The sequence below is a fragment of the Nicotiana tabacum genome, chromosome 18, assembly GCF_000715075.1.
Source record: "Nicotiana tabacum cultivar K326 chromosome 18, ASM71507v2, whole genome shotgun sequence".
Lineage (NCBI taxonomy): Eukaryota > Viridiplantae > Streptophyta > Magnoliopsida > Solanales > Solanaceae > Nicotiana > Nicotiana tabacum.
In genome coordinates, this window is record NC_134097.1 from 4,281,409 (window position 1) to 4,295,268 (window position 13,860).

General features: G+C 36.3%; 1 protein-coding gene across 1 annotated transcript; it reads left to right on the plus strand.

Annotated features, from left to right (window-relative positions):
* Positions 1–11,100: 11,100 nt before the first annotated feature.
* LOC107805652 (uncharacterized) lies at positions 11,101–13,396 on the plus strand. The gene is made up of 4 exons (XM_075237610.1): positions 11,101–11,313; positions 11,493–12,474; positions 12,742–12,825; positions 12,969–13,396. The coding sequence occupies exons 1-4, from the start codon at positions 11,101–11,103 to the stop codon at positions 13,394–13,396; spliced, it is 1,707 nt and encodes a 568-aa protein (XP_075093711.1).
* The last annotated feature ends 464 nt before the right edge of the window (positions 13,397–13,860 follow it).

Sequence of the window (13,860 nt, forward strand, 5' to 3'; positions counted from 1 at the left end):
AATTTATAGCCCAAGAAGCTCATTTTGGAGCAAAAATCTGACAATTTTTGAGAGAAAGGAGAGTGTTCTATAGAGAGGAAGAAGCTCAAGTACTTTGTCCATCAAGATCTTGCTCAAGCTTTAAAATCTAACAAGGAAATATCACAAGATCTTCATCCAAGAGGTAAGGTTCTAACCCCTAATCTTCAATTTCGAGTTTGGGTAAAGATGGGTGATTAAGAAAATAATTTTTGGGTGTAAGAGTATTATTTATACGTATCAATAAGGTTTATGAAAAGATTGTTGAATTCAAATGGGTAAAGATTGAGTTGAAAATGGTAGAAATCTTCAAAGACTTTAATTGAAGATTTGAGGGTCGAGTTGGTGTCGGAATTTGGTGAAATTTATATGGTTGGACTCGTAATTGGATGGGCGTTCATATTTTGTAACCTTTGTCAGGTTCCGAGACGTGGACCCTACGGGCAAGTTTTGAGTTAATTTCGAATTTTTATTGGAAATATAATATTTCGAATTAATTACAATAATTGGTATTGATTGAATCAAATTAATTGTGGCTAGATACGAGACTTTTGGAGACCAATTCCCGTGGCAAGGCCATAGAAGAATAAAGAATTATACGGGTTGAGGTAAGTAACAGTTCTAAAATTGGTCCCGAGGGTATGAAACTCCGGATTATGTGTCATATGATTGGTTTTGGAGGTGACGCACATGCTAGATGACGGACGTGTGGGCGTGCACCGTAGGAATTGTGACTTGGTCAAATTTCATGGAACTGTGTAGTTGAATAATCTATTGTTATCTGTACATTTTCCATGTAGTAGAGAAATTAAACCACAAATCATGTTTAGATTATATGTTGGCACTGTAGGGACCCACAGAGGTCGTATACATGTTGAACTATCTGCTTAATTGTTGTTTTGTACTGAGTCACAGTTTACTTATTTATTTTATCTCAGTCTATATTGTTCATCATTGATGCATCATATCATTGTTGCTTGGGCTGATTTTATGATTATTGAGAGCCCGAGAGACTGAAGAGATTTATGACTGAGTGAGGTCCAAGGCCTGATTGTGAGATATTATATTATAGTATGTGAGTTGTCCGTGCAGCACGTGAGTTGTCTGTGCGAATCTATATATTATACTATAGCATGTGAGTTGTCCGTGCAGATCCATAATTATACTATAGCACGTGAGTTGTCCATGCAACACGTGAGTTGTCCGTGCGAATCCAGATATTGATACTATAGCATGTGAGTTGTTCGTGCATCACGTGAGTTGTCCGTGCGGATTATAGTGCTTGGGCTGTAGGAGCCCCTCCGGAGTCTGTACACACCCCCAGTGAGCGCAGGTACCTCATGAGTGCGAGTGATGAGTGATTAGTGAATGAAATGGTTGAGTGATTGTGGTCCTGAGAGGATGCATATGATTTCATTCTTATTGCACTATGGTTCTGAGAGGATGCATATGATTTCATTCTTATTGCACTACAATTGTCATATATTATTGTGTTGGAAATTTCTGAAAGATATTATCTTCTTTTCAGTCGAATTTGATATGAAATTATTGTTGAGTGTTAAATGTTGAACATGAAAGCATGCCCTAAATCTTATGTTGGAAATTACGCTAATTGGACCCAACTGTGAAGCTCGTCACTATCTTCAACTCTTTATTTAGTATTGTTACTTGCTAAGTTGGTTATACTCATACTACACCCTATACCACGTGTGCAAATCTAGGTACTTTCGGATACGGAGGTTGTTAGCTTTTCGGAACTTTATTTGTCGAGACTATCGAGGTAGCTGCTTGGCATCTGCAAACCTTGACTCTCTTCTTTTCAGTTGTTATATCGTTCTACATTATTCAGACATTGTTTTTATCAGTCAGACTTTGTTATCATTTAGATGCTCATGTACTCAGTGACACCGGGTTTTGGGAATGTATTTTATGTCAGTGATTTGTGAGATTTTCTATGAGCTGAATTTAATTATTGTGTTTTCAAATTTAAAAGATATGTGGTTTATTGAGATTGTAAGCTTGCATAGTATTGATATAGGCGCCATCACGACATGTGAGATTTTGGGTCATGACACCTCTGTAATGGATCTCCTGGAAAATCTGCCTAATTATAATCTCAGTATTTTGCTTTGTTCCCCGAAAAACTCTATAGTTCCTTTCCCTCCACACATGGTATACTGCAGCAGGTAGCATCATTATGAAAACTTCAGCTTTAGGACTCCTACCCCTAACATATAGAGTAGCCCATTGTAGCTTATATATCCTCCCAGTTCATTGGAGGTCTTCGGATTCCTAACCACATGAGCATCTTCTTCTATATTGTTGCAGACACCTCACCCTCACATATGAAAAACAAATGTGATATGCACCCATCACTTGATCACACATAGCACATACTTGGTTTGTAGTCACCCCCCACTTGAACAACGTATCTCTAGTATGGAGCCTCCCGTGTGCAGCCATTCTTAGAGTAATGATCCATCTAGGTAGACCTATGTTGTTACACACTAGTTTCCTCCATGTCACTTTTTGGAACTCACCTCTTAGCTTAGTAGAGAAATGCTCCATATTCTGCACCCTTCATATTCTACACCTCTGCCATCGTGTAACCTGCCTCATCAAAGTATTTGGTGGCCTTCAGAAGACGCACATCTTCAAAGATGTTCCTGTTCTTCCCATAATAACAGTGAATCCACCTGACCCACAATTTATTTGCCTTCTTACAAAGATTCCATAATAACTTGCTTATTGCAACTTTGTTTCAAGTTATAATATCCAAAATATTAAATCCTCCCGCAACTCTAGGGTAGCATACTATTTCTACTCTAATTATTAAGTTTTGTACGAAAGAGAAATGAGGTAATAGAGCTAGGCTGCAAGTTAAGGCAACTCTCTACTGCTAGTTAGATATTTATTCTCATGTTCCATTAGGAATACCTATACTATTGGTACATGTACATGATGAAATAGTCGAAGCGTGTGTAATTAAAAGAAAATCGGATTAATCCAAAAGCAAAAGAGCTTAAGAAACGAATTTAGCTAACTCCATTCACATGCCAAACAACACAGGCAAGTTTTTTCAACCCGAGAACTCTGCAGCTTGTTTGGATGGTTGTTATGTATCGTTTCATCATAAATCGTATAGTATTGTAGTACTGTATCATTTTGATGTATATAATATTTCGATAGATTGTATTGTTCGTCGTTGGTTCATGATGTCATGCACCAAATAATATAAAGAATAAACTTGCAATATATTGTTAAAAAAATATAGTGTACGAGGTAGAATTATTATATAAAATGGTAGGATAAAGGATAAAATAGGATTATTTAATAATAAGGAAGGGCGAGATGAGAGGAAAAAATAAGGTAACGACGCGAGCACACCAAATCGATCGTTCCATAAAATTGCACTTTTCGTCGTTACGTAACGACGAATTTAACGACACGATACATAAAATTTAGGTAACAATAAACACAAATATTGTATTTAAGGTGGAGCGATCACATTGATCCCATCACCTATACATAGTCAAGTTAGCAAAACAATAACTATACAAGAGCAAGTACGTAGTATGAAAATAATAGACATTCTCATCTTAAAACCCTAGGAAGAAATCAAAATAGTTTCCAACTGCATTCTCAATTCATATTCTGAAAAAAAACATGTCTTGCTAGCTGTTATTATAAGATTTAAATATAGAAAGCATGAACATATATTATAGTGCCAAACAAGGCTAACAAGATCAAGAGTAATATATAACGTTAATTAGAGCATCTCGTTGGAAATCTTGGTGTGATCTCTTGTGTAAATGACGACGATAATTGGTGGATCATCACATTTCCACAATGAACTTTCAATTTTCCCGAATTATATTTCCCATTTATATCCACTGTGAAAACTCCATATTTAGAGCGACTCATCTCCTAAGCAACATTATCGCCTTGTATCTTGACGGACGAATTATCGAAAGTCACTTGTATCGATGCACGTTCTCCTTTCTAACGTATTCACCCAAAGAATATCTCCCTATAGGAAATCGAAACCACCATGCTTTTGTACTCAACTTCATGTGGAGCACGATTCTCTAGGACGAAATTGATAGTCAAATTTTGAGCAGATAGGGAGGAATTATAAGGGGTTAATGATGACGAGGAAATATCAATGTTAGAAGCTGTGATTCCTTCAATTGAAAATTGTGGATATTTAAGGGAAGTTTTATGGGATTTGATTGTCCAAATAAATAAACCAATAAAGATCATGAGGGCCGCAAATAATAATTCTAATGCGAACGCATCACCAGAATTTTCAATATTTTTTTGTCCATTGGATGGCTTATTATTGCTTTGTTCTTTCTTTAAGACCACAACTTCGCTATTTTTGTCACAAGTTTTGTGAGGAATTGCTTCTGGAACGATCATCATCCAAGAAAATGATCATACAATTCAAGATGATATATATTTCTAGGGTTTAAGGCGGTGAGAATATAAGAACTAAAATCTTAGGGTTAAAGAGGGTACACAATATACATATATATAGGGTTAAAATTTATAGTGTCCACCTTAGTGTATAATATTTTTGTGTTTAGATTTTTAAATATTATTCTTACTTAGTCGGTAAGTATTTTACCGTACATATTACTAAATTTTAAGAGTGTTTATTTTAGGTGATTTAATTCGAATAGCATATATCTATAGGATGTTTGTGTTCAAGTTGAATTCTATGAGTTAAGTTTGCAAACATAGGTCACTTTTTTCTCATCTACTGGATAAGGACGTGCAAATATAACATTACATATCGTATCTTCATAGGGGTTGCGAGCAATATAGTGAATTTCAATATTTGTTTATTTTAAGTAATATAATTCGACTATAATTCTTAGTATCATGTTTGATTGCAAAATATTACTACATACTTAGATACATTTTAAAATTTAAAAAGATATGTTATTAATTATCAAGATACTAAATAATTGATTTTATATGGACAAATCAATAAGCTTTAATGGGTGGCATTATTAAGATATATATACTCCACTAGTGACCATATACAACAACAACAACAACAACCCAGTAAAGTCCCATAAGTGGGGTCTATGGAGGGTAGTGTGTACGCAGACCTTAATCCTACAATAAAAAGAAACACTATATCAATACCATCAACAGAAAATCAAGAAATAATGACAGCATCATAAGAACCAGAAAATAAATGAAAAGCAATAACAATAATCAGTAAATAAGGCACGGCACAATGAAAACGGAGAATAGTGAGAACACAACATTAACCACCAGCAGTCGGAGACAAAACCCTATCAGACTAGCCTCACACCGGTACGAAGTAGAAATAAAAAATGCTCAACTACCTCCTAACATACAACCCTTGCCATTCTACCCCAGAAAGATATGTATGTTATGGATAGTTGTGTGTTAAAGAGTTTTTCCAATTAAAATAATAATTTTGAAATAGGGATTATTTTATTGTTCGGAGTCGCCATTTGGAATTGATTTTTGAGTGTTCCAAGTCACCTTTTATTCTAATCCCTATTCAAAGAAAGATTTGACTCTTTTATTATGTAGTCTGTGAAAATAAAGCTCGGATAAGAAATTATGTTGATCGGGGAGAAGGTGTAAGGCATTTTCTAAGTCCTGTAGTTCTAGCACGGTCGCTTTTATTGACTAAAAATAGCTTGAATTAATCTTGGACAAATTGTACTTTATTTGATTTTCATGTTTTATCTATCTGCTTTTATTTATTAAAATTATTTAAAAAATATTTGAATAATATTAAATTCTCCCAACCGCACCACGCAAGTGAATGTGCCGCCAAGACGAATTTTATTAATTTTGTCATAATCGCGCTACGCAAGAGAATCCGCAGTCATGACAAACGATTATTAGCACGTTATTACTTTTGGAAAAAAAATACTAATTTGAGGAAATTAATTTTAAAATTTATTAAAAATTCAACTCCCGCGCTACGCAAGGTTATCCGCAATTATAACAAAGATTAATTAAAAAAATATTAAATCTAGTAGATATGGTATGAGATTATTGAATTAATTTATTGAATGTTAATAGCACGCTACACAAGCGAGTCCGTGAATGAAAAATTTAAAGCGCACCTACTAGTTGCCTAGTGTTTAAATTAATTAAAAATAATTAAGCTATTCAGAAAAAATAATTATTAAAAGAGGCATCCACTTATATTGGATCTATTAGGAGAAACTTGATTTTTAATCATTTGGGCTAGCTTATGGCTATCTTAGAAAAATGAGCCAGCTATTTATTTATTTTTAAAGAAGAAAGGAATGGGCCAACTAGCTGAATCGGCATTGGGCCTGCAGAAATGGAGCTTTTGGCCCGCATCTAATTCTTGAGATAATCCCCATGACCCAACCGGATTTGCGAAAAGCAAGTCACAAGTCCTAATAGAAGAGAAACACCAAATACTACGTCAAGTGGCCAACAAACAAATTGATTCTTGCTTAACCTTAAAGAAGAAAAAAGTTATCTTTTTCTATAATAACTTCCTAACAAATCTAAACTTAGCTAGCATGATTCTCGCACCAGAATTTGTAGGTTCAGTAAAGAGGATGTTCTTTTAACGTCCTTCTTATGACTTAACCAATGTCATGACCCCAAAATCTCACATGTTGTGATGGTGCTTATCTCAATACTAGGCAAGCCGACAATTTCAACAAACCACCATATCTTTGAAGTTTGAAAACATAATATTTGAATTTCCATAGAAAAATCTCACAAACTATTGACATAAGATACATTCCCAAAACCCGGTGTCACTGAGTACATGAGCATCTAATATGAATACAAAGTCTGACTGACAAAACACTGTCTGAAAGTATAGAACAGTACAATAACTGAAAGAAAGAGAGTCAAGGTCAGCGGACTTCAGGCTACCTTGATAGTCTCCAACTGATAGCACTCTGAGATCTAACGGTTGCCGTGTCCGAAAGCACCTGGATCTGCACACGAGGTGCAGAGTGTAGTATGAGTACAACCAACTCAATAAGTAACAAGACTAACCTCTGGGCTGAAAGTAGTGACGAGCTCCGCATGTACAGTCTAATATAAATAATAACAATACAGAAATGTAGGCATGCTTTCAAATTCAACAGTTGCTTTCAGTACAAATAAAACATATCAATTCTGAACAATACGAGGAATATGACATCTCTATATCTACATGCCAATATAAATACTGTATGTGATGCACCTTAGTGAAAACTCTATGTACTCACAACCTAAAATACTCAATCACTCGGTACTGTATATGGCCAATCCATCCCAGGGAAGATCCATCCCAAATATATATGTATCGACTGACAAACAGTCAGTCACACAGTACTGTATAAGGCCAATCCAGCCCAGCGGAAGATTCATCCTCGAATATCAATGATTCAGACAAGATCCGTGTCCAGGAAAAATTCATCCCTCAATATAAATGATTCGGGCAAGATCCATGCTCAGAGAAGATTTATCTCTCAATATATATTTATGGAAAAATCCATGCCCAGGGAAGATCCATCCCATATCAATTAGCAATTACATCCTCAACCGGAGCATATATATATATAATGGACCTCACCAGATAGGTCGTCATAATTCAAATAAGGAAGACTCATAGATACACTGTCCTTTTGACAAATAATATGCACGATTCCACAGAAGTATTTCACAGAAATGTCGAGGCGTACGGCCTGATCCCATCATAATCTGGTATATAACCATAGATACATCTATTATATATTGCCGAGGTGAACGGCCCGCTCCCATGAGAGTGTGGTATATAATCATACCGAGGTGAACGACCTGATATCATAAGGTGTGCACACTGTCGAGGGTCAAACGACACGAACCATAGATGTATCTATCACGTCGAGGCGAACGGCCCGATCCCATTAGAATAAGAAGATTTGACGGGTCCTTGACCCCACTCACGGAGGGACAAGTGAGTTTTAGGAAAGCTTTGGGGAAAGCCCTTTCGATGAGAACGCATAACGCGAGGGAAATTCGTAAGAGGAGTACAATTATTCTGTGGCAAACCATGATGTTTATCCAATCTCTACAATAACGAGTCTACCGCTCTACACAAGTCTAGTCTCAATTGTAACATATAGTAAATAATAGGCAATAGACAACTCAAATAGTACAGTTATAGCGTGGCGTGAACCTGAGTCTACCCGGACAATAACATGAATATAGCTACGTAAGGACTCTCGTCTTCTCGTGCGTACGCAGCCCCCGCAACTAGTATCAAATATCAATTACAACATCTAGGGATAGTTTCCCCCTCACAAAGTTAGACATGAGACTTACCTCGCTTTGAAGTTCCATAATCCGACTCCAACGCCACTCTAACACCCCAAACCGATGCCCGTTGCTTCAAAACTAGTCAATCAATGTGCAAATCCATAAATATATACTATAATACTCATAATAAATTAATTTATAACAAATTTTTAACTCCGCTCGAAAGGTCGATAAAATCACCCTAGGGCCAGCGTGCCCGGATTCCGAAATTGTTTGAAAGAAACCTTTACCCATAATACTACGAACTCAAATATATGATTTATTCCCAATTCCATGCCCAGTTTCGTGGTAAAAATCCATGAATACGAATTTCTAGGTTTTTATTCAAAATCCCAAATTTTACTAATTTTCATGTTAAATCCATACATATACCATGTATTTAACTTGAAATAGGTGTGAATCACTTACCTTGTGATTGATGCTGGAAATGGTGCTCCAAAATCGCTCCAAGATCGGCTCCCATGAAGGAAATGAAATAAAAATGGCCAAATTCCCATTTTAAAACTTCACTGCACAGGTCCACACTTCTTCGCGATCGCGGAAAGACCATCGCGATCGCGGAGGCCAAAAAAATTCAATGCCTCCAATTTCCTCTTCGCGTTCGCGTCAGCTTGGTCGCGTTCGCGAATCCTTATGACCACCACCCTCGCGAACGCGGCTAACTGCTCCATGCCCCGCTCCCTCTTCCTTCTATGCATTTGCGACAGCACTCTCGCGTTCGCGTAGGTTGTTCCAGACCCTCTTCCCCATTCGTGGCCCCTGTGCAACATTCGCGATGTACAAACATTAGCAACCCAAAAATCCTTCTTCGCGAACAGTTCCAAAATAGCTCAAATTGATCCGAAACTAGCCCAAAACCCCGGGACCCTATCCAATCACACCAACCAGCCACATAATATAACACAGACCTGCTCAAGGCCTCAAATCATATCAAACAACATCGAAATCATGAATCGCACCCAATTCGAGCTTAATGAACTTTAGAACTTCAAATTTCTACATTCGATGCTGAAACCTATCAAATTACGTCCGATTGACCTCAAATTTTGCACACAAGTCACATTTGACATTACAGACCTACTCCAACTTACGGAATCGGTATCTGAACCCGATATCAAAAAGTCCACTCCCCGTCAAACTTTCCAAAACCTTTAAATTTCCGACTTTCGCCAAATGGCCCCGAAATGATCTACGGACCTCCAAATTCATATCCGGATGCACTCCTAAGACCAGAATCACCATACAGGTCTATTCTCATCCTCGAAATCCCAAACAGGCATCGATAACATTAAAATACACTTCAATCCAAACTTATGAAATCCTTCTAAAATGCCAACTTTCCACAATAGGCGCCGAAACGTTTCTGAGTCATCCAAAACCCGATCCAGACATACGTCCAAGACCAAAATCATCATACGAACCTGTTGTAACCTTCAAATCCCAATTCCGAGGTCGTTTACTCAAAAGTCAAATCTTAGTCAATTCTTCCAGCTTAAAGCTTTCGAAATGAGAATTTTCTTTCCAAATCAACTCCGAACTTTCCGAAATTCAATTTCAACCACGCGTACAAGTCATAATACCTTAAGTGTAGCTACTCAAGGCCTCAAATCGCCGAATGATGCACTAGAGATTAGAACGATCAGTCGGATCATTACAGGTACATGCACCCATCCTCCCATCTCTAGGCTATGTATATACAGTATAAATTTTTCAGTTATTTACATAAATATATTGGTGACCACCCATGCTCAATTGAATACTTTGGTGCATTGGTGACTGACTTCCCCTTTTGTCTCCCAGATCCAGAGTTCGAACCCCTATCCCTATATACTTCTTTTTGATTAAATATTTCTATTTGTTTTCTTTTCTAAAGTTCCTTTTGACTTTTAATTAAATTTTTCTATTTTTTTCTTTACTAAAAACATCTTACAGGTCCCTAAATACTAAGACCCTAACCCCCGTCCCTTTTTACTATCTTTTTCTTTCCTTTTTCTCTTAGTCAAACTTTCAAATCCCTAAAATAAAATTAGATACAACTACTCTATCTCTTCGAATACTCCATCTCTCTTCACCCTCAGTGGATTCTTCAAGAATCAAGAGCGCAATTTCTTCTCATTGGTCTCTGCTTTTAGTTTCTCAGGTGTGCAACTACCATGTCTCTCTTCTTGCTCTGTATTTTAATTTACTCCTTGAACTTTCTTCTCCTCTTGCAATTTCTTGAATTTTCTTTTCCCTTTCTTTCAATGTTTGAATCTCTTGCCAAGATTTTGTCTTGCTGTTGGTATTTATTATAGTTTATTTCTAATATGGGGTTGTTGAATGCTATTTCTTGGGAGAATTTGGGAGAGCTAGGGCTTTAAAGTCTTGAATAATGATAGTATTGATTTGCCCACATATTGTGTTTGAGAAAATGCTTGATCGAGTTTAGTTAAGTAGGGGCTATGTGAACTTAATTTCTGACTAATTATTAGTATTTTGGGCCAAGATAACATAAGATCGAACTCTGTTAAAAACTAGAGTTTGAACTTCTGCTAAGAATTCTCTAAAATTGAAGTAATTAACAATCAAAAAGTGAATCATACTAAGAAGCCAATGAATGATAAAACTGATCCAATGTAGTAATCGATTTATTTTTGTCCCTTAAATCCAATTACTCTATGATTTGAATCATACTATTCTATTTGAATTAAGATAGATTGAATAAAAGTGTAAATGTTTAACTTTGTAGGAACGATAATCCTTAATATTGAAATGGATAGATTTCTTACCAAGCCGAAAAATGGTGAGCCAAGTTCTAGTACTACTCGGCCATGCGTGAGTTCACAAATAGCTCCGGAAGTTCAATGGGTGACAAATCCTTCTCTACATTCAAATGTGGATAAAGTGCTTGATTTGAAATCTTTTGAACCGGATCCCAAAGAAAGAATGCCAATCTCGGATTATGGTCCTAATATTCGAGATGAAGTAAGGAGATATTATATAAACAAAGGGCCTTGTCAACCGATTGGTCATGCCTTTCCTAAAACTAAGATTGGGAGTAAAATGTTTCAATTTAGTTCCACTTGGTTTAGGGGACCATATTCTCAATTGTTGGAGTATAGCATAAAAGGACGGCATTTTGTTTGTGTTGTTATTTGTTCAAGAATGAACTTGAAAGTCGTGAAAATGCAGGGGATGCATTTACAAAAGATGGTTTTAGGGGATGGAACAAGGGTGTAGAAAGATTCAAAGCACATGTTAGTGAAGTAAATAGTATCCATCACAAATGCTTCAATAAGATGCTAGATTTGAAAAATCAACGTCAATCGATTCAATCTTCTTTTGATAAGCAGAGTGAAAAAGTAAAAAGTGATTACCGGATGCGGTTAAATGCCTCAATTGATGTGGCAAGGTTTCTTTTAAGATCGGGATTTCTATTTCGTGGACATGATGAAAGTGAAGAATCTGAATATAAATATGGCTTTCTTGAACTTTTGGAATGGCATGGAGATCAGCATCCGGATATGGGAAGAGTAATATTACGTCATGCTCCACAAAATGATATGATAATTTGTCCAACAATTCAAAAAGAGATTGTGGAGGCTTGTGCTAAAGAAACAACTAAAGTTATCATTGAAGATTTGGATGGTGATTATTTTGCAATATTGGTTGATAAATCAAAGGACGTCTCACATGGGGAGCAAATGGCCTTAATTTTGCAATATGTCAACAAAAGTGGAATGGTGATAGAGCGATTCTTGGGTATTGTCCACGTGAGTGATACTTCTTCCTCATCATTACAAAAAGCAATTTATTCTTTGCTTTTGGATCATTCTTTAAGTAAATCCAAGATACGTGGACAGGGTTATGATGGAGCTAATATGCAAGGAAAAATAAATGGTCTCAAGTCTTTAATTTTGCAAAATACTCCCTCTGCATATTGTATTCACCGTTTTGCTCATCAATTGCAACTAGCACTTGTAGCTCTTTCTAAAAAGCATTTGGATGTGGATAATTTCTTTTATGTTGTGACTATTGTTTTGAATACCATTGGATCTTCATTTAAGTGCATGGAGTCACTTCAACAACATCAAGCAGATAAGTTGGAAGAGTTGCTTAAATTTGGAGAAGTCTTTACGGGGCAAGGTTTGAATCAAGAACGTGGCCTCCAACGACCGGGTGATACTCATTGGGGGTGTCATTTTAAAACCTTGGACAATTTGATGGTTTTATTTCCTTCAATTGTTAATGTGCTTAAAGATATGAAGTGTGACTGTCCATATCATCTTGATAGATTTGCAGCGGGAAATCTTTTAAGCCAGATTCAAGAATTTGGATTTATTTTTATGTTGCACTTAATGTTTAAGGTGTTGTTATTTACAAATGAATTGAACAACGCTTTATAAAAAAAAGATCAAGATATTGTTAATGCTATGGGAATGCTTGACCTTGCAAAGAAAAAATTGCAAATGATGAGAGAAACTGATGGAACTCTTTGTTGGATGAGGTGTGCTCATTTTGTAGTAAACATGATATTCTAATTCCCAAAATAGATGAAGAATATACTCTAGGAAAGTCGAAGTGTAAGAGTTCCGAAGTTTCATATTTACATCACTTTCGTGTGGAAGTGTTTAATACAGTTATTGATTTGGAATTTCAAGAGCTTAATGATCGTTTTGATGTTGTGACTACTGACTTACTACTTGGTATGGCCAATTTGAGTCCGGTTGATTCATTTGATTATTTTGATAAGGATAAGATAATGAAGTTGGAAGAGTATTATCCAAGTGAGTTTGGTAATAACAAGCATCGAGAACTCGGTTTCCAACTTGATAGTTTCATTGTCTATGCTCAAAAGTGTGATAGCAGATTTCTTAACCTAAAGGGAATTAAGAATTTTGCTAGAGTGATGATAGAGACAAAATTGGATCTTACTTGGACACTTATTTATTTTCTTGTGAAGTTGACTTTGCTTATACCTGTTGCTACCGCAAGCGTGGAAAGAGCATTCTCATCAATGAAGTGCATCAAAGATGATTTACGTAATAGGATGGATAATGATTTTTAAATAATTATTTAGTTTGCTATATAGAGCGTAAGATATTAAAAAATGTAAGTAATGATGCTATTATCGACCGTTTTCAAAGTATGAAAACTCGTCGAGACAATTGTAAAGTGAATGATGTTTTTGGTGAATATAATATTAATATAGTTTGCTCGTCAACTTTTTATCACCATAAATTTTATATAATCGAGCCAAACACTTATCTTAAAGATAATGGTGCACCTATATTCTTAAAATCCTGGATACGCCTCTGTACCCTTTAACCCAGCACCAGCAGCCCACTATCCTATACCCATCTCCTGACCCGCCCCGCTTCCCTTTAATTATGGCCGTTGATCTCATATGATCAACAACCCACAATAACCTTCCCCTTTTCCTTATATCCCCTTTACCTAAACCCTAAAGACCATTCCCCACCTAACAGCTGCCTTTGCACTCTCTCGAACCCTCTCCTCTCTTCCGCAAAC

Excerpts from the sequence above, each read along its gene's own strand:
- LOC107805652 (XM_075237610.1), top strand. The coding sequence starts at position 11,101 with ATGGATAGATTTCTTACCAAGCCGAAAAATGGTGAGCCAAGTTCTAGT. Across the intron at positions 11,314-11,492 it reads GTCCTAATATTCGAGATGAA|AATGAACTTGAAAGTCGTGA; the intron begins GTAAGGAGATAT and ends TATTTGTTCAAG. Across the intron at positions 12,475-12,741 it reads AGAAGTCTTTACGGGGCAAG|ATCAAGATATTGTTAATGCT; the intron begins GTTTGAATCAAG and ends TATAAAAAAAAG.